The sequence below is a fragment of the Physeter macrocephalus genome, unplaced genomic scaffold (assembly GCF_002837175.3).
Source record: "Physeter macrocephalus isolate SW-GA unplaced genomic scaffold, ASM283717v5 random_673, whole genome shotgun sequence".
NCBI lineage: Eukaryota > Metazoa > Chordata > Mammalia > Artiodactyla > Physeteridae > Physeter > Physeter macrocephalus.
This window is the reverse complement of record NW_021145983.1, coordinates 12391-33565: the sequence shown is the minus strand read 5'-3', so window position 1 is coordinate 33565 and position 21175 is coordinate 12391. Positions and strand designations below refer to the sequence as shown.

At 54.4% G+C, this 21175-nt stretch overlaps 1 protein-coding gene across 1 annotated transcript; it reads left to right on the top strand.

The window, feature by feature from the left end:
- Positions 1 to 9333: 9333 nt before the first annotated feature.
- On the top strand, positions 9334 to 20965 carry LOC102976889 (uncharacterized). Its single transcript, XM_028486127.1, has 4 exons — positions 9334 to 9395; positions 11561 to 12058; positions 12893 to 12947; positions 18472 to 20965. Exons 1-4 carry the CDS (start codon positions 9334 to 9336, stop codon positions 18553 to 18555), a joined length of 699 nt encoding a protein of 232 aa, XP_028341928.1. The 3' UTR covers positions 18556 to 20965.
- Positions 20966 to 21175: the final 210 nt, after the last annotated feature.

Sequence of the window (21175 nt, the reverse complement as noted above, 5' to 3'; positions counted from 1 at the left end):
GTTCCTTAGCCTCTCTGTATCCACTTCATAGGATTTTTTTTTTTTTTTTTGGCCGCACCCCGCGGCAGGCGGGGTCTTAATTCCCCTCACGGAGGAGTCCCAACCACTGGACTGCCAGGGAACTCCCAGCAGGATTGTTCTAATAATTACGTGAGGTCTTACGTGTAGTGAGATTCTCGCAGTCCTTGGCACACAGAAAACCCTTTAAGCTACTGTTAAATCACCCCGTTGCACCGAAGAGAAACTCCCCAGGTCTCCCGGCGCCGGGGTTCTCGGTTCGGGCTCAGGTCTGCGCGCCCGCTCTGCGCCAGCAGAGGGCGCTCGCGCGCTGCAGACTGATGCGCCGGCTTGGAGGGGTTGGACAGGGCTGGAGTGGAAGAGGGGACAGATGTGACCTCTGGGCAAGGAGGCACCACTTCTGAGCTGGCTCTCAGGCGTCTGGTTGTGTGCATTTGGCGCAGGGGGAGCCTGCAAGAGACCCGGGGAGGGGGTGCATAACCACCGCCCAACCCCATACCTACCTGGAGGACCCAGTGCACCCGCGTTACCAGCCCACAGTTTACCCAGGTTGAGCTACGGTCCAGAAGGCCGTCGCTAATGTCGTCCAGCCTGGGTGTTCATGGTGGGGTCCTGCAGCGATGCCAAGGTGGTCTCTGGCTTCAGGGGTCGCCAACAAATGCTTCAGGGGCCTGATGAGGGCTGCTACAAACTGGGAAACTGAAATTTTTGCCTCAGGAAGGAGGGCTCAGGATGGCCACATCTTTCAGTTTTTTGAGAGAAAAGCCAGACGTCAAGATTTAGTAAAATATCTCAATTTTTATGGTGTTAATGGATTAAAGGCTTTTTAAGTTTTAATCACCAGTTACTACCTCCAAGCTACCTTTTATCTCTCCCTTGGAGAAAGGCATTTTGAGACAAAACCAGATACCCTCCTTTCTTTGCCTGCTCACCCTATCCTCCTCCTTCAGGCCTCAGTTTACAGGTCACCTCCTACATCTGGGTTAGGAGCCAAACCCTATCCCCGAGCTTTCCCAGTGGAACTTTCATCCACTGATTTGTTCGTTCATTCATTCATTCATTTATTCAACAAACATTTATTGAGCATTTTCTGTGTGCTGATCTCTGTACTGGAGTCACAGCAGAGAACAAAACAGACCAAAAGTCGCTGTCTTTTGAGCTGACATTGGAATAGAAGAGACAAAGTGAATTCGCAATGTCATTTCAAAGCATGAAGCACATACCTGAAATACCCCAGTGAGAGCACGGGATGGGAAGGCAGCACTGGGCAGGGAGGGCCTTTCTGAGGAGGTAACTCCAAATGTGCAGAGGAGCTTCTGTGCCCAGAACCTGGCAGGGTGGACAGTTCCCGGTGAAGGGAACCACAAGAGCAAGGGCCCTGGGGTGGGAAGATGCATGTCACCCCAGGATGGATCAGTGGACACATGGATGTGCTGTGCCAGGCCCTGTGCCAGGCACTGGGGAGGCAACACCTGATGAATGAATGAACAGACCCAGGGCTTGCCCAAATCTGGCTGCCTCTGCTCTGGTGTCAGCAGCTTGGTCACAGGCCTCTCGCCATACACTCTGGCCTCATACACAGCTTGGCTGGAAATTTTCCAGTCCCATCTCTGGCTGGAAAAGCCCTTGCACAGCCCCAGGTATCACCCCCCGATCTGGCTTGAGCCCACTTTTTTTGTGGCCTAAACACTGGGCCAGAGTCCACGTGGCTTATCCAGGGGTGTGGGGTGGAGAGGGAAGCTGAGCTGATATCTGACTTCCCTGGGCCAGGGTGGGCAGGATGTTCCAGGAACATCAGGCCTTTCCTCAGAGGAAGGCAGTGATTTGGGGGCTACAGAAGCCCCCACCCAACTTTTGCCCTGGGCTGGGGTCCAGCCTGGATGAAATGAGATCTTTCTTAAAGGGTGGCAAGGTTAGCACATCCAGTCATGAACAGCACACAGAGCAAGGACACATCTGTCTTGTCTGCCTGACTCTTGCTCATCCAACAAATATTGTGAGGGCATCCTCTGTGCCAGGCACTGGGGATGCAGAAATGGACAGGACAGAAGAGTCTCTGCCATAATGCCAGGCATGGGAGACAGAGAGTAAAGAAATAATGAATAAACAAGATAATTTCACAACTGGATCAGGACAATAAGAACAGTACAGTGATGGAATTCCCTGGGGGTCCAGTGGTTAGGACTCAGCACTTTCACTGCCGGGCCTAGGTTTGATCTCTGGTTGGGGAACTAAGATCCCACAAGCCGAGTGGCGTGGCCAAAAGAAAAGAACAGAACAGTACAGTGAACTGATGTGGTAGATCAGAGAAAGGGTGGGAGCTGCTTTACATGGGTGGTCAGAGATGACCTCTGAGGAATGACATCTGAGCTGAGTGCTCAATGGAGAAAGAATTGGCAGAGGGAGCAGCTGGTGCAAAGGCCCTGAGGCAGGCATGAGCTTGGTGGGAGAAAGGAACATCAGGGAGGTCACTGTGGCTGGAGCAGAGTATGTGAGTGTGTCGGCGGTAGGAGGGAGGAGGATGAGACGGAGGCAGACCCCTCAGACCCTCGAGGACAGCTGTGATGCGAAGAATGATAGTGGCCTCCTCTTGGGGTGACGTGAGGGTTAAACGAGACAGTAAAAGAAAGTGTCTAAAACACAGTATGAGCAATTATTATTACTATTGTTATCAATCACCAACATCCTCCCCAGGTCTGGGCCTTGGGACCATCCTAAGAAGGGCTGTCCAGTCTTTCAGGTTCTATCTGTGGCTTGTAGCATAGCAGTCGCCCCTGTTGGCCCAGTTGCCCCCACCAGGGCCTGGGGGATGGGAATGAACACTGCCTGGCACAAAGCGATGGCTCAGCCAGCTCCAAGAGTCCCTGAAGGGCACCCCAGCCTAAAGCAGTGGTCTCCCCTCCCAAGGAGCCATACCCCAGCTGCCATGCCCCAGCCATTCACAATTTGGGGGCATCTCCCCCAGCCTGGTCTAAATCCTAGTACCCCTGGGTCACCCCGAGCTGATGATTTGACTTTTCTGAGCCTCAGGCGGGGCCACCACCTGCCCAGGCCAACCCTGCACCCCACCCTCAGCCCCCGCAGTGGCTCCGGCGCCCAAGCCATGGGTTCTTTGGAATGTGATTATTTTTCTTCCCAGATAATTCAGGCCAGAAGACGGGGCTGGCCACTTCCGGCCACACTGTTCTCACTGCCTTCCTGACCTTTCTCACTCCACAAACTTGACACTGTGGTCAGAAGCCTAAAGCCAGACCCAGGAGCCCCCATGCCTCCCCCTCTTGCCCGGGCCCCTGATCAGCACCCAGCTCTGGGAATCTGACTGTAAACACCCAGGACCCTCAGCTGCCCCTTTCTCACAAACCCCACCTGAGAACATGCTTACCCAGCCATGGATGTCAGGGAGCATTGCACTCTACAGTTTACAGGGTGATTCCAAACCATAGAGCTCCCTGGAGCTTCCCAGTTAACCCAGGGACACTTCGGCATCCACGCTTCCACATTCATTCATTCAACAAGTATTTAATGAGCACCTACTGTGTGCCCAGTGGATACAGCAGGGAGAAGAACAGGCAGAAACACCTGCCCTCATGAAATTGACATTCTGGGTGTGGTAATGGTGTACAGAGCAGGGAGAAACAATAAACAAGTGAAAATTCAATTATGTAGAATATTGGTTGGTGATCAATTCTATGGAGGAAACTAAAGCAGGGTGGGGAGTGCTGTTGATAGGAGTAGGGCAGGGAAGCCCTGATATTTGAGAAGGTGGTATTTGAATACAGACTTGAAAAAGGTAGGGAATTGAATCATGTGGACATCGGGGGGTGGTGGGGGGTGGAGGAGAATCTTTCTGGCAGAGGAAACAGCCAGTGCAAGGGGGGGGGGGGGGGGGGGGGGGGGGTGGAGGAGAATCTTTCTGGCAGAGGAAACAGCCAGTGCAAAGGCCCTGAGGCAGAAGCATGCCTTATTTATTGGAGAAACAGCCAGGAGGCCAGTGTGGCTGTAACAGAGTGAGTGAGGGGGAGGAGGGAGAGGATGAGGTCCAGGAGACAAGGGACAGATCATGCAGGGCATTGTAAAGATTCACCTTTTCCTCTGAGAGGGATGGGAGCTGTGTAGAGGAGAAACAGATGTGACTCAGGTTTTCACGGAGTTCCTCTTGCTGCAGGCCGTGGGGCAAGGGTGGAACAGGGGACCAGGGAAGAGGTGGAGACAGAGCCCAGGTAGGGAGGAGAGGATGGGACCACCCTGGGCATTCCCAGGAGAGCAAGTAAGAAGTGGTGGATGCTGACACTGTGTGTCATTGATTAGAGGATGTGTGTTTTTTTCACATGGTGTCTCCACTGACCCCGCCCTTCCCAAAGGCCCTGAGGTGGTGGGAGAGGCTAACAATGCTGGGTGACCTTGTGCTGTTTGCTGGCCCCTGAGCCTCAGTCCCCTCAGCCTGACCACAGGCCATGACTCAGAGCCCTGAGGCCCCCCCAGAAAGCCCAGCCCCAGGAGGAATGCTTTAACCCCCCTGCTCACTCCCAGCCCAGGACCGGATCCATTAGGCTGACGTCCTGTGACATTTTTACCCAAGGCCAGTGCTTCCTGTGAAACTATAGACATGTGACCCTCAAGCCTGGCAGAGCAGTGACCCTGGGGGGCTCTGAGCCAGGTCCAGGGAGGCAGACACCAGCCAGGCAGGGCTGGATCTGCAAGGGCTGTGTGTGGTGGTCTCCACACCCACCACAGCTCTTTTCAGATTAATCACAAAAGCGGCACCCGTGACTGGACACTTGGTACAGCCAAGCACCTTCCTGACCCAAGTTCCTGGAGGCCAGCACAGCCCTGGTGCAGGAGAAGGGGGGTGGGCAGGGACCCTGAGGCTCAGAGAGGGATGCCATTGGCCCAAGACACACAGCTGGTAAGTGGATGATGGGGGCTCGAATAGGCGTCTGAGCAACTCAGGATTATCTGCTCCATGGCCGGGCTGCAAGTCAGTTGCAGCTGCTGCAGTCCTGACCCCTGGGGGGCCCTAGAGACGGGTGCAGGGGTCCTTGAATCTGAGGAGCAGCCAAGAATGCCACGTGCGTGTGTGTGTGTGTGTGTGTGTGTGTGTGTGTGTGAATGTAGGAAAAAAATCCAGAAGGAAACACTCCAGTATTTTAACACCCTCACTCCAGCCAGATCTCGACCAGGGGCTGCCCCCTCCCTGGGACACTTGGCAGTGTCTGGAGACATTTTGGTTGTCACAACTGTAGGGGTGCTACTGGCATCCGATGGGTAGGGACCAGCGGTGCTAACCATCCTAGAGGGCACAGGGCACCCCCAGAGCAGACAGCCAGCCAGTCCACAATGTCAGTGGTACCAGGGCGGAGAAATGCTGCTCCAGCCTGTGTGAACACTGGGGGGTGGGGTGGGGGGGGTGTATTTCTTTCCTTTAGCTTGTCCTATTTCTTAAAGAGAAGTGATTAAGAGTATGGACTGTGCAGCCAGGACTGGGGTTTATATCGCATCTCCCCATCTGTGTACCCCTGGGCAAGTGTCCTTATCTCCCTGATCACTAGCTGTGCCGTGGGAGCACACCCACCTCCAGCGGCTGTGGGAAGATTCAGTGAGACGATGTCTGTGAAGGGGCTGGCTCAGTAGACCCTCAATTCGGGAGAAGTTAATGTTTGTGTCATTAGGAAAAAATAATAATAACATGCCCAGGGGCTGGGCCAGAACGTCATATAAAGTCACTCGGGTCGCCCTGACCCAACGCTTTGAGGGAAGGATCGTTTTTTATCCCTTATTTGGCAAATGAAGAAATTGAGGGGGCTTCCCTGGTGGCGCAGTGGTTAAGAATCCGCCTGCCAACGCAGGGGACACAGGTTCGATCCCTGGTCCAGGAAGATCCCACATGCCGCGGAGCAACTAAGCCCGTGCGCCACAACTACTGAGCCTGCGCTCTAGAGCCCACGTGCCACAACTACTGAAGCCTGTGCGCCTAGAGCCCGTGCTCCACAACAAGAGAAGCCACCACAGTGAGAAGCCCGCGCACCGCAACTAAGAGTAGCCCCCACTCGCCGCAACTAGAGAAAGCCCGCACGCAGCAACAAAGACCCAATGCAGCCAAACAATAAATAAATAAATAAATAAAAAGAAATTGAGGTACAGAGAGGTTAGGCAATTTGCCTGATGTCACACAGTAAGTGGCAGAGCAGGGACTGGAACGCTCGCTTCAAGACCCAAGTCCCCACCTGCCAACCACTGGCTCTCTCACTGCCTCTAACATCAAGTAAACGGGGTTTTTCAGTTGGGTTTTCCCAATTGTCTTCTCTAAAACTTGGGATGATTAAGTCTTCGTTGGAATTCAGATCACTGCTAAAATGACAGGTGCCCCTTGTATCTGGCCACTACCCTCCTGCCTGGGCCCTAGACACCCTGCTTTATGGTGGATCCCAAGAGAAGGGCCAAGACCCCTGGGAATTTCACGCCCCCTCCTGTCCTGAGCCGACTTCAAAACCCTCCTTGTTGTGAGCCCTGCTTTGATTTCAGGCATTTTATGGGCATGAAATCCAAGCCTTGGTCCTTCTGAAGATATGGTGTTCCTCGGGGGTGGGGTGGTCTTGTAGGGCCATTGGACAGGCCATGGGGCAGGGCTTGGGCTTTGAAAGGATCTGAGGGAAAGTCTAATCCCCCCTTTAGGATCTGGGGCCACGTTCTGGGAGAGCCAGGACCACAGGCGCACTCCTCTCAGTAAGCACCTATGGGCCAGATGCCCTGCCAGCCTGAGGCGGGCTTCATCTCATGCACTCTCCATAGCAGTTTCCATGAAGCCCGTGACATTCCCCCAATTACAGATGGGGAAACTGAGGCTCAGGGAAGAGCAGCCACTCAACCATCACTCAGCGCAGAGCCAGGTTCTAGGCTCTTTCCCTTGCATCCCGCCGCCTCCCTCATTCCAGAGGCCACAGTGAGAGGGACTAAGGGCAGACAAGTGGAGAAATTCCCTCCCAACGTCCTAGGCTCTGGGCTCTAAGGGACAGTGCTGAGCGTTCCTTAGGTGGACAGTCTGCGGAGTATCCAGGAAGTGGGGACAAGCGCTGGCTGCAGCATATCTGAAAGGCATCAGCATCATGGGTGGTGAGGTGCCCAGAACCTCAGCCCCCAGTGTCCAAGCTGGGTGTGGACATGAGTTTCTGGGGATGGGGCGGGGGGTGGCACCTGCAGAACCTGATTTCCTTGTCACTCTAGCTGGACGACTTCAACATCTCCTCACACCCACCCCCTCACTGGCTGGACGGCCTCTAGCTCCCTCAACCTCGAAATCCAAGCAGGCATCTCAGTCTGCAAACCCAGTCATAAGGGATGAAGGCAAACAGCCATCTGGCCACACCGGACTGGCCCTGGACCACCCACCAGAGCTGAGCTCCTCCTGGCTCATTCTTCTGTTCACTTGATCATCCATACGAGGAACCTGTATGTATTTCCTGCAGCTGCCGTAACAAATTGCTACAAACTTGGTGGCTTGAGACAAGAGAAATTTATTCTCCCATGGTTCTGGAAAATTCCAAAATCAATGTGTCAGCAGGGCCATGCCCACTCTGAAGGATCTAGGAAAGAATCTTCCCCTGCTGTTCCAGCTCATGGGGGCTCCCAGCGTTCCTTGGCCTGCAGATGCAGCCCTCCAGTCTTGGCCTCCATCTTCACGTGGCCTTCTGTGTGTCTGTGTCCTCTTCTCATAAGGACACAAGTTGCTGGCTTAAGGGCACCCCAGTCCAGTATGATCTCATTTTAAGATCCTGGATTAATGATATCTGCAAAGATCCTGTTTCCAAATATGGCCACATACTGAGCTTCCGGGTGGATGTGAATTTGTGGGGGAGACACTATTCAACTCACTACAAGCACCTACTGTGTGCTCCAGACCCTGGGGACAGAGTAGTGAACCAGACAGGGCAGCCTCAGCCCTCATGGAGTTCCAGTTCAGAGGTGGGCTGGGCAGCCTCAGCCCTCATGGAGTTCCAGTTCAGAGGTGGGCTGGGGAGAGACAGAAACAGATAATTACAGAAATGATGGTGCAGTAAACTCCACCAGGAAATGTTGGACTCGGGACACGCACGGCCAGAGGTGGAGCCTGCGGCTGGGCTGGGGCCAGACCATCAGCATCTCCCCAGCCGACCGGCTGCATCCCCCAGGTCTGTGCAGTGGCCTTCCTCCCCCCTATTAGTCACCTCATACTCAACCTGGGTCCTCAGCTCAGGACTCACCTCTTGGGAGCCTCCTCGACCCCACAGGGGCCCACTCTGGGCGCCCAAGACCCCCTAAACTTCTGCCCAGCATCAGTAGGTGGTAGGGTTGTATTTTTTTAACTTGGGATTCTTCAAGTCTATTTATTTACAAAAAGAATGCTTTCTGTAAACAAATAATAATAATAATTGAAAGCACTGATAGAAAAATGCAGTGACTTTCTCCCCTCCATAAGTCCACTGTCTGGAAATTATCTGGTAGATGCACTCAGCATAGTCAAGGGTACACAGTAGGTGCTCCATAATGTTTGAATACATGGATGGCCAGTACTAGGCCCTGGAGACAGTGAGATGATTAAGTGACCGCCCCTGGCCCTGAGGAATTCACTGGGGTACAATCTCTATGCTGCCCAGTCTAGAGTGGGGCATACAGTTGGTGCTCCATGAATGCTGGTGGTGGCTGGAGAGTTGCCTGTGAGGTCCCCTCCATCTTTGCTGCTGTCCCTGGTGAGGGGACCCCTTAGTGCAATCAGGGCGAGGTGTGGCTGCAGGGATGTGGGAAATTCCAGCCCATGGCCTCAGGGAATTTCCTTCTGGGCCTCTAATCCTCCAGGGGCCAGCTTTCAGCATCCGGGTCTTCTGTCCACAGCCGCTGCCCAGACATCAGGAACTTGCAAGGTAGGGTCCACTGGTCAATCATTGAGCACTTATTGAGTACCTACTGGGAGCTGGAGGTCATGTTACCTACTCAGCGGTAAATAAGACCAGCCCTGTCTCTCCCTCATGGAGCTTGTGTTCTAGGTTGGGGGACAGACACAGACAAATCAGTAAGATATCGGGACCCAGTGCCAGGGAGAAAGAAGGCAGAAGGGTTCAGGGAGCGGCAGATATTAAATAAGGAGATCAGGGCAGCCTCCTAGAGGAGGTGACATTCGACAGAGAGTCAGAAGGGGAGGAGGGAAAGTTAGATGTCTGGGAAAGAACATTTGGGAAAAGCAGAGGAAAGGCCTGTGGTGTGAGGTTGCCTTCAGGTCCAAGGAAGAGGGAGGAGCTGATGTGGCTGGAGCCAAGGGCGGGAGGGCGGGAGGGAAGGGAGGCGATGGAGCATGTCCCATGGGGCCCTGTGGCCGCTGAGAGGACTCTGGCTGTTCTCTGGATGAGGTGGGTGGGAGCCGTGGAAGGTAAGAGCACAGAACAGACTTAATTTGGATCTCACACAGGGTCCTCATCCTCAGCCCTATTAATGTTGGGGTCAGAACGTTCTCAGTCGTGGGGCTGTCCAGGCACTGGAGGACGGTTTGGCAGCCCCCCTGGCCTCCACCCTCCAGATGCCAGTAGCACCCCCTCTGCTGGTTGTGACAACCAAAATGTCCCCAGACATGACCACACATCTCCCGGGGGTGGGGGGCAAATTGCCCTGTTAGCCTGCGAGGAGAGATTATCAGGGAGCGAGGCGGGAAGTGAGGAGACCTGTGAGGAAGGGTCTGCAACAGTCCAGCCTGGGAAGCTGGTGGTGGGTGTTGGGGAGAAGCCATTGGTTCTGGATCTAGTTTGAAGCAGGAGCAGACAGGAGGTGCTGACAGGTTGGATGGGGGTTTTCTGGCTGAGCCACTGGGTCCAGGAAGCCCGGAGGCGGCGGGAGCTGTGTGATCTGTGTCGGGTGGGAATGGAGCTGGGTCTGGACGTGTGGGTCCTGGGAGTCATCGGGCTGTGGGCCTTGGTGGAGCAGGAATAAAATACCAGAGCTCACTGAGCGGGAGGGTCAATGAGAAAGTCCTGGATTTGGGGAGTTCCCTGGTGGTCCAGTGGTTAGGACCCTGTCCTTCCACTGCAGGGGGCACGGGTTCAATCCCTGGTCGGGGAACTAAGATGCCGCGTGCCTTGAGGTGCAGCCAAAAAAAAAAAAAATCCGAATATAAAGAATGTCCTGGATTTGGCTGCACGGGTGCGGGAAGAACTTGTCACGGCCTCCCCTTACGAAGCACGTTATGCTGGGCCGCCCCTTACCCACGTGATCTCATCTGATTCTCACAGCAGCCTTTCAAGGCTGGAGCCCTTGGTAGCCCCAGTTACAGATGAGAACGCAGGGGCCCAGAGAGGCTGATTGACTTGCCTGAGGTTACACAGCAAGTCAGGCATAGGGATGGAGAGGAAGCCAGCCCACCCCGAGGCCCAAACCCTGGTCTGCATCCAGCCCCTGGTGGCGGGCTGGTTGGGGGCGGGGGTGGCTGTCGAGGGGAGGGAGGCTTTATTTTCTAACTTTGCGGTTTTCTTTATTTTCTAAAGTTTCTGCAGTGAACGTGTTTCTCTTTTGCATTCAAAGGGAAACAAAACCAAGAAAGGGGTGTTTTGACTTGTCTTTTTTTAGGAGAGATTCCTTGTGAGGTTGTTCCCCCGCTCACCCCGCAGAACAGCTGACTGGCTCTGGGTCTCAGTTTCCTGTCGGCAGCATCGCTGGTGGGCTGTCACAAGGGAAAAAACTTCAGGGAGGGCAAATTAGCGCGATTCTCAGAAGAGTAAATAGGACTCCTCTGAGATTCTTCTAAGAGCTGATCATCTAGAAAATACTTGCCTGAAAAAAAAAAAAAGGAAATACTTGCCTAAGTCCCCAAAGACATGGATGGGGGTGGGGTCCACCTCAGCATGGTCTGTGGTAGCAAAAACAGGCAACAACCTAAATGTTCATCAAGGGGAGCCTGGAGAATAAGCTGAGGTGCCTTCCCAGGGTGAAATACTATGCAGCTGTGAAAAAGAACAAGGCTGCAGGGAGGTGCCCAGGATATATCGTGAAGAGCCTGGTGCTGTACAATGTATATCTTGATACTATTTGTAAAACAAAAACAACATAGGAAAACAACATAGGAACGAGAAGAGATGTGGATTTGTTTGTGGATTCTCAGACCATCCCTGGAAAGTACCGGAAGACACTCTTAACAGGGGCAGGGCTAAGGGTCAGAAGCAGGAAGAAGTCTTGGTTTTTTCTTTCTTTCTTTTCCTCCAGTTATTATTATTTATTAATACAAAAGAGTTCAGGCCAACAAAGAAAACATAAAGACTAACATCCTCACCATACAACCCAAGAAAGACACTATGGAGAGAACTGCGCCCCGGTGACCCCTCCCAGTTACTTTCCTCCTGGCTCACAGGAACTGCTGTTCTGAACCTGCAATTTATCCTTCCCACGAGTGTCTTCACTTTGCTATGCATTTAGCACCCCTTGAATTTTAACTGAGTTTTGTACTTTGTTTTCTGTGTGGGTTACCTTTCCCCTCAGGGATGTAGAAAATTAATTTCAAAGAAGTTTTCTTGCATTGTTACCCCTCCAGATTGCTCCTGGAGCTTCAGTTTCCTGGAACAGAGGGCTGCACCCCTCGTCTGGGCCCCCAGAGGCCCCGAGCAGAGCAGAGGAGCTGGCGGTGGAGCAGATCAAGTCCTGGGCACAGCAGCTCCAGCTCACTCGCCGGGCTTCTGCAGGCCCGGGGCGTGGAGCCAGCAGGCTGGAGCCAGGCGGCCTCCCGGGCCTCCTCACAGCCGCTTTTGATAAAGCCCCTCTGTGCACAGGGTGGGGGGGCCCGGCCGGCTGGAGCCAGCTCACATCTGGAGGCCAGCACAGGCCTGGGGCAGCCGGCGCGGCTGACAGCGGCGCCACCCCGAGCCACACGCCCGGCACTGGGTAAACAGCCCCGCGCCCACCCAGCAGCTCACCTTTCGCCCACAAGGCTGCCTTTCTTCTCGGACCCAGGACGAGGCCACCACGAACATTCCTCCCGGCACAGGGCAGAACGGGCCGCTGACCTCGAGGCTGGGCCGAAATCTGAATCCAGGTACTGGGCGATGGAGGCGGGCAGGGGTCCATGGGAAAGCACCTACTATGTGTGGGGCACTGAGCTCATTGCAGGCTCACTGCTGCCCTGGGAGGGGAAACAGGTGGCTGAGAGTGTGTGCACTGGAGCTAGAAGACCTGGGTTCAAATCCCAGCTCCAGCTGTGTGACCTTGGGCAAGGCACTCAACCTCTCTGAGCCTCCGTTTTGTCCTCTGTAAAATGGAAATTATAATAGTCCCTCCCTCAGCAGGTTATGTGAATATTAAAGAAGTTATCCTGGGAATTCCCTAGTGGTCCAGTGCTTAGGACTCTGCGCTTCCATTGCAGGGGGCCCAGGTTCGATCCCTGGTCGGGGAACTAAGATCCTGCATGCTGCATGGCATGGCCAAAAAATTAAATTAAATTTTATAAAAGGGAAGTTACCCTTAGTCAATTGCTCAGAAGAGTGCCTGGCTTATAAATGCTTGATACTATGACTTCTCAGTCACTCATTCAACAGAGCTGAACTCAGGGTGTTCTGTACTGGGTACGAGGGTAAAGATGGTGAAAAATGGGGGATTCAGCCCTCACTCAAAGAGCTGCATCCCTGCTCAGCTGACGAGGCTACCGCCCAGCCACCCAAGGGACATCCAGGGCCAGCCTGGGCTCCAGGCCAGGGCTCCACACTCCTTTCCCTAGGGATCACAACCCATTACCTGCCTGGGGGCAGCAGGCCGGGGTCCTCACCTCATGTGCCAAGAGGTTGGTGAGTGGGGGCAGGAAGCAGCCACATTACCTGACTTCAGACCAGGTGAAGCCTCTCCAGTCACACCGAGTTCTGCATTTTCCCGGCAGTGAGGCCCTCACTGTGTCCTGTTGCCTCCCTGACGGTGCACGGACAACAGCACAGGTACCTCCTGACCCTCCGTGTCCTCATCTGCCAGAGGGGCAATAGCACAGGTACCAGTCATGGCGTGGAGCTGGGGAGGCTCTGTGAGTGAGGCCACGGGAAGGGCACAAAGCCTGGCACAAAGGAAGAGGTCTGAGTGGAAGCCAGGGTGGCTTCCTAGAGGAGGCCATCGTGCTCCCGGGGGTGGGGGAGGAGAAGCAGGAATCAGAGGAGGCTCAGGGAGAGAGAAAGACAGAACTGAGCGCCTGCAACGTACACAGCCCCCACTGCCCAGAAGTTCACGAGAACCAGGTCACTGTTCCAGCAATCGGCAAGGTCTGTGCTCTAGCCATCCTCATTTCACAGATGAAGAAACCAAGGCCCAGAAAGCAAAACTAACTTATTCCCTCAGGGACTAAAAGCCAGAGTAGAATTTGAACCCAAGAGGCCATAATGCCTCGCTCCCTCCTGCTCTTCTTTCTCCCTTCCTTCCTTGGGTCTTTACTGCGCCCCCCAACTGTGTGCTGGATTCACAGACACAAGCAAACCCAGGGTCAACCCTCAGAAGCCCCTGCCTCACATCTCTGTCAACCACCCACCTGGAACCGTCCCTTGCCCCTTCTGGGCCTCGGTTTCTCTCCTCCGAGCAATGGGTTCAACTGCTACAGCCCCTTTTGGCCCAGCATCCTGACTCAGGGCAGTGGGAATGAGCAGCAGCCAAGGCCGGCTGGCGGGGGCCTCCCTGCCCCAACCAGGCAGGGTGGGGGTCCTCCACCTGCTGCCGCCCCCCAGTCCCCTGTGAACCTGCTCGCCAGGCTGGAGCCAGCCGCCATCTGGAGCGACGGGCTGTTTATGGAGCCAGGCGGCGGCGGCCCTGGCCCTGACCCCGCCAATCTGGAAGCGATTAGCGGCCCAGGCTGGGGAGTATTCGGAGTTCCCGTCAGTGGGTCGGGAGCCCCCCCAACCCCACACCCTGCACCACCCGGAGCCAAGGCCGCTCTGGGGGTCTCCGAGGAGCCCCCTTTCTTGCAGGGCACTCCAGCTCGGACCTGCTCCAGGGCCTAGAGCTCTGAAAACCAGCAGCAGGGAGGCTGGGCCACACACAGGCCAGGATGCGGGGGTGGATGGAGAGCGTGGGCGGGGGGAGAGCTGGGGCCTTCCTGGAGGAAACCTCGCACAGAATTGCTTTCTGGCATGTTTGGTTTTGAATATATATACAAGTGCACAGAGGAAACACACACACAGCTCAAACAGCACAGAGGGTGTAAAAAGCATAGAGTGAGAAGTCAGTGTCCCTCCCCTCCTCCCCGCAGGTCCCCACTCCCCAACCAGACAAATCGAATGTTTTCAGCGTCTAGGAGCTCCTTCCGAGGTGGTGTGAGCGTCTACACACACATCTATCTAGTTATTCTTCTTGCCTTTTTCTGCAAATGGCAGCCCACTTTACATTCTGTCCTGCCACTTCTCCCTTGGATTAATCCATATTTCTACCACTACTGCTGCTAATAATCATAATGTTAATATGACTGCTGATTAATAATGGCAGCAGGGCTTCCCTGGTGGCGCAGTGGTTAAGAGTCCGCCTGCCAGTGCAGGGGACACGGGTTCGAGCCCTGGTCCGGGAAGATCCCACATGCCACGGAGCAACTAAGCCCGTGCGCCACAACTACTGAGCCTGCGCTCTAGAGCCCGCGAGCCACAACTACTGAAACCCGTGCGCCTGGAGCCCGTGCTCTGCAACGAGAGAAGCCACCGCAATGCGAAGCCCACGCACGGCAACGAAGAGTAGCCCCTGCTCGCCGCAACTAGAGAAAGCCTACGTGCAGCAACGAAGACCCAACACAGCCAAAAAATAAATAAAGAAAAATTAAAGAAAAAATAATAATAATGGCAGCAAAGGTTTCTAGAGGACTTATTAAGTGCTGGGCACAGTTCCAGGTGCTTTACATGGATTAATTAATGAATCATAAGAGTGAAGTGCTCCTATTGGGAAGTTCTATCACTCTCATCATCCCCATTTTGTAGATGGGGAAACTGAGGCACAGAACGGCCAGGCACCTGCCCAGTGACACACAGCAGTGACTGGCAGAGCTGGGATTCAGGCCCAGGCAGTCAGGCTCCCAGGTCTGTGCTCCGAAACCCTTCACCATCCAGCCTCTCCCGAGGCTCCAAAATAGTTTGCTGTCTGGATGGATCTGGTGGTTTTGCCGAGGCCTTGGGTGATGCACCATTGAGTTGTTTCCATCTTGGGCTGGTGTTGTGCCATGAACACCCTCGTGTGAGGTCATGCCACATGGAACTGGGGGGAGGTCCATTCTCAGAAGGGCCTGGCCAGTCACAGGGATGAGCAGTGCAAGGGCGGAGGGCCACTGCCCAACTGTCTTCTGTGGCCGACGGAGGTGATGCTGAAGCCAGATCCAGTTCCCTGGAAGAAGGGAGGAAGCCTCAGCTGCCACATCCTGGGCCTGTTTCCAGGGAAATCCAGGCCCCGCCCGGCACATCCAGGGTTCCTTGGTCTGCATGAAGCCTGCCCTCCTGTTCTCCTCTGATGGGTGGACAGGACTCCATGCTCCCTTCCAGTCTTCCCACCTCCAGCCTCACCCCTCCAGTCCCAGCTCCATGCTGCAGCTGGAGCAAACCTTGTAAAACCTAAATCAAGTCAGGCCTCTTCCAGCTCAACCCCCATCACCCTTCCTTTCCCTCCCCTCCATCCAGGCCAAGCCACAGGTAGGTCCCCAAATTGCCATGCCCACTCACCCGCAGGCTTTTGCACAGGCCGGTCCCTGCCCCTGGGACACCCTCCTCACCCTTCATCTGGCTAATTTTCTCCTCATCCTTCTGGTCTGAGCTCACAGCCTTCCCCAAACCCCCAGACTGAGGTAGGCAGGGCCTCCCCTGATCCCTGCTGCCCGGGCCCCTGTGAATCTCAGCTTGAATCACACTGTTGTCTGATGGCTGTCTCTCCTGACAGAATATCAGCTCCAGGAAGACAGAAATTTTTACATGTTTTATTCGTTTCAGTATCCCCAGAGCCTAGAGCAGAGACTGGAGCACAGTAGGTACTCAAAAAATTTGTTGAAAGTGTGAAGGTATGAATGAATGAATGAGTCAGTGGGGAGCAATCTGTCAGCAGAATGCCTGTCCTGAAGTGAGTGGGGTCCAGGCCTAGCCCTGAGGGGAGGGGGAGGGGAGTACAGCTGGGAGAGGAGGAAATAAAGAAGGGTTTATAAAGCACCTACACTACTCAGGCACTTTCTCATTCCTTGGGCCTGCAAGACCCATCATACAGATGAGGAGACAGCCCCCTTCATTTGCTCCACAAACCCATCCTTCAGTCTCCAGACCCTGGGCTGTCACCCTCTGCAGGGTGACAGCAGAGAACAAGCCAGGCACAGGCTCTGGTTTTTCAAAGCTGGTGGGAAAGGCAAACCCAACAGGAAGTGGAACAGAATGAACCAGAATTAGTGCCTGGGCACCTGAGCGACACCACTCCAGAGCCAGCTGCTGATGTAAACCCTGGTACCACCCGAAGTGACCTTGATGCAAGTGACGGCTCTCTGTCCCCTCTTCTGGGTGTTCAATGACAATAATGATCATAGCCAGCACTTACGTGGCGCTTACTGTGTGCCAGGCCCTCATCTGAGCACTTTACGCAGATGGCTTGTTTATTCTCACCAGTCCTCCAAGGGAGGGACTGTTAGCATTCCCATCTTACTCGTGAGGAAAGCAAGGCCCAGAGAGGTTAAGTGACTTGCCCAGGGACACACAGAGGTAGGCCCAGGAAGGTAACATTGTGAAGTCACACACGGGGTCACAGATGTCAAATTCAGGATGAAGTCACCTTTGGAGGGAGGGTGGGGTCTCCCACGGTCTCTGCATGTTTCATTTCTCTCTTGGAGGTGGGAATGTGGCTGCTCATGCATCATTTCTGGACTTTTTTTTGCAAGCAATCCGCAATAGCACATAGCCACACAGCCACATTACGTAGAGTGACTAACAGTGGACACGGGGCTGACCTTTGACCCAGCTCTGTCTGACTCGGGGCTGAAACCAGCCTGGGTGAGGGGGCCCCTCCTGGCCCCCCTCAGCCTCTGGGCCCTCCAGGCTCTCAGTGACGCAGCTGTGGTGGCGTTTGGCAACCCAAGCTGCCCGCAGTTACGACAGCCCCAGCATCTGCCAGCAGGGGCGGGGTGGGGGGAGCCCCAAGCCTACCCCTGCCTCTGCCAGTTCGGTTGACCCCTCCTCCCAGCAGTCCCTCTCCCGGCTCCACCTTTACTCAGAGTCTTCACCAGCTGATATCACAATTGCTGACAGTGACCAGAAAGTCAGCGAGCGCCTTGAGGGCAGGACACCTGTCTGTGCTGTCACCACTCTCTCCCCAGAACCAGCGTACAGCTGGCACTCAATAAGTACTTGCTGAACAAACAAATGCAAAACTGGATAAATGAATTGCAACCCCTCCCTCCCTTTCTTCTTTCCTTCCTTCCTGCCTTCTTGCCACAGATAGTTATTGAGCACCTACTATGTGCCAGGCTCTGTACTAGGCACTGGGAGACACAATGGTGAATGGAACAGGCAGAGATCTCTGTCCTCGAGGAGCTGATGTTCTAAAGAGGATGCTGGGACTTCCCTGGCGGTCCAGTGGTTAAGACTCCGCACTTCCAATGCAGGGGGCACGGGTTCGATCCCTGGTTGGGGAACTAAAATCCCACGTGCTGCACGGCATGGCCAAAAAAAAAGAAAAAAAATTTAAAAATATATAGAGGATGCTAGTCACCAACGCAGTCATCCTGCAAACAAAGTGCAGAACTGCAGCTGGAGAAGGCACAGGGGGATGAGGCTCTGGGTGCTGTGGGCACCTGTATCAAGTGGCTGGACCTCTGTGGGGGTGGGAGTGTCTCCTGGTGGAGGTGTGACCCTGCAGCGGCTCATTGGGCAACGCAAAGTTTGCATCTCCTCAGGAGGCTCAGCGAGGACAGCCTCGGGAGTGAGAGAGATACACGTTATACAAGAGGAAACCCTGGGGCGCTGACCCTGCCCTCCCATCCCGGAAGGGTCTCTGAGGAAGTGACGCCCTGAACACAGAGCCGGATCCGTGGCGACCACGAAGAATCTTCCCTTCCCGGCAGAGGCACCAGCCATGCAAAGGCAGGAAGGCTGCCACACCCCTAGGAAGCTGGAGGCTTTGCACGGGATGCCCCGCTCTGGCCTGGCTTTCTCCTTTTGTGGAAAAGGAACAGTCCCCCGCCCACCCCCACAAGCAGGGATACTGGTAGGTTCTCTGGGAGCCCTTTATGGGCTGGGCAAGGCACTTGATTTAAATCCTACAGGGTGAGTTGTTTCCTCCCTGTCTTCCCTGCTAAGCTGTGAGCCCTGTGGGAGAGGGCCCAGCACAGCCTGCACACAGTAGGTGCTCAGGGTGCGTCTGTGGGTTAAATGAGCCAGTGAGTCTCAGATTCCTCATCTGTGTGATGGGGTAATGCTGGTGTGGCCAGGGGGAAGGAATGAACTTCTCTTTACAGCTTGTATTGTTTCGTCTCCCCAGTTCCTGGTGGTGGGTCAGGCCTCTGTGGACCCCCTCGAGTCCTGGAAGATGACCGTGTCTGCGGGCTTGGGGAGACGGAGATGAGAGTGTAGACTGAACAGCTCTCCAACTCCAGACTTTGAGTCAGGATCCTGAGGTACTTAGAAGGAAATGACAAGCAGCCTCATTTACAATTGAAGGAAACTGAGGTACAACAACAAAATAATAAAATCTAATGCTTACTGAGCTCTTACTCCAAGCCAGGCACAGTGCTAAGCCCTTTGACCCAGCCTTTGACCCAGGTTCTTTCATTTAATCCTCCCAACGATTATCACTGTCGGAAGCTAATACCGTGACCCCTATTTTACAAGTGTGGAAATGAAGACTCAGGTGGTAAGTCAAGACCATGCCTCCTGTTAATGGAGGATCTGGGATGAGCATGCAGATCTGGCTTCAGAACCCAGAATCATAAACCTGGCACTTCCTGAGGGGAGGTGGGGGTAGGAGGGAAGGGATGGGGGACACCTGGGAGAGACTGACGATAAGCCCTTGTCTGGGGGCTAAGGGCAGTGGAATAAATAATTGCAAGAGTGAGGGACCCAGGGTCAGTTCCATGTTCTTCCTACCCTGGATGGCCCCGGGCAGTTTGGAGAACCCCAATTCTAGCCCACCCCAGCAACCTAGAATTTACTCTGCTTCGTTCATTCATTTATTCATTCATTCAATCATTCAGTCAACAGAAAACAAAATACAGGATGACACAGATCAAATATATCCCTGTAAACAATAAATGTAAATGGGTTGAATGGGTCTATTAAAAAACAAAGACTCTCATATTAGATCAAAAATCAAAATCTATTCATTTATTCATGGGCCAAATATTTATTAAATGCCTAAAAGATTCAAGGTCCTGTTTTAGATTCTAATGATAGAATGTAAAAATAAAATTTCTGTTAAAGAAGGAAAAACACTGGGAAAAGGAGATCCAGGGAGAGAGATCTGAAGGTGCAAAAACTGTGAGGCTGCAATGAGTTGGAGGATGGAGGAGCCGAAAAGGGGCCGGTGTGGTTGGAGAAGAGCACTAGTGAGCAAGCGTCGGGGGGTGAGGCAGGCAAGGCCTGCCAGGTCAGGTCCGGAGAGCAGAGGCAGCCCCAAGGGGGCCGAGATGCAGAGGAGCTGGATCCTGCTTACCTAGGTAAGGTACCTGGGACTCTTGACCCTTCCCCCATTAAATGCAGCCAAGATGACCTCACCCAGCCTCCTCCCAGGGAAGAAGACTTACCATGACTTGAAGGCCTACTGGGTGCCAGGCTCTGCCATGGGTGGTTTACGTGCTTAATTAGCTCATTAAGTCCTGCCATCAGGTTAGTTTTCTCCCATTCTGAAGAAGAAAAAACTAAGCCTCAGAGAGGTAGAGTGACCTGCCTGAAGCCACACAGCCAGACAATGACAGGCCTGAAGTTTGAACTTGGAGTATCCAACACTATGGTGTGCCTTCTTGGCACTGCATAGCTGCCTCCCAGGAAATGGCAGTGGAGAGGTCTCAGCTGGCTGTGTCCTCACGTGGGTCCCCTGACCTCTACGACTTCAATTCTCCATCTGGGAACCCACATGCCAGGTCAGTGTTGAGACCTGGATGACTCCCTCCCTCTGGGACATGGAGTTCCAATGTGCTGAGCTGGCGCTTCTGATTCCACCCCCACAATGACTCCATTTGACAGAGGAGGAAACTGAGGCTCAGAGGGGGAAATGATTCTGCAGGGTCACGGCCTTGGGACTCCCGAGGGCCTGGGACTTTTGCTGAGTCTGTTCATTGGATGATAAGAATGAGGACCCCCCAAGGATGCAGAGACTTTGGGATGGGGTGGAGGGACAGGAACAAGGACACACAGGCAATAAGGGAGAGCAGGCCTGGAACCCAGGACACCAGCTCCCAGCCTCTGCCCCTCACTGCATCCTGGGGAAGGCGGAGGCCTGGCCCCTGGGTCCGGATTATTTCCTGAGAACGGGGAGGGGCCACGGGAAGTCTCCCCGCATCACCCCACTCAGGTCCTGCCCAGACAGGAAATGCCACGCAGTCCCCCCACCCACACCCCAGGGCCGTGGGAAAGCTTTGCCTGGGATCCAGTGCTTCCAGCTCTGGCCCAGCCTCACTGGGGATCTAGACCCTAACAGGGCCTGCGTGCCCTTGGACAAGGTCCTTCCCCTCTCGGGGCCTCAGTCTCCCGCTCTGTAGTCACAGAACTCTGCCACCTCCCGGCTGTATGACCTCAGGCAGGTGGCTGTGCCCTTCTGAAGCTCAGCTCCCTCTTCTGTAAAGTAGGGGGCAGTACACACAGAGTGTGCTCCACCCACGGAGCCATTATCACCCCAGGCAAGGGTGTGACAGGGGAGGCCTTTGGAAAGATCCCTATGGCCCTCTGGGAAAGACGAGGAGCTTCCTTGGACTCAGGACCACACCAGGTACCTCTCTGCACCTCACTTTCCCAATTTGTAGAAGAGGCAGAGCCATGGCACAGGCTGAATCACAGAGATTGAATGCCAGGAAGGGGGGGCAGGGGGGAGGGGGCGGTTTCAGGCCACAGGGGAAGGTGGAATGAGACAGATTCAGGAGAGGTGCAGATGCCGGCTTTGGGAAGCCTGGAGAATGTGGCCTCCTGATTATTTACTGCTCTTTCCCAGTGAGAAAAGGCAGCCAGAACAGTGGAGGATGGGATGGGGGACA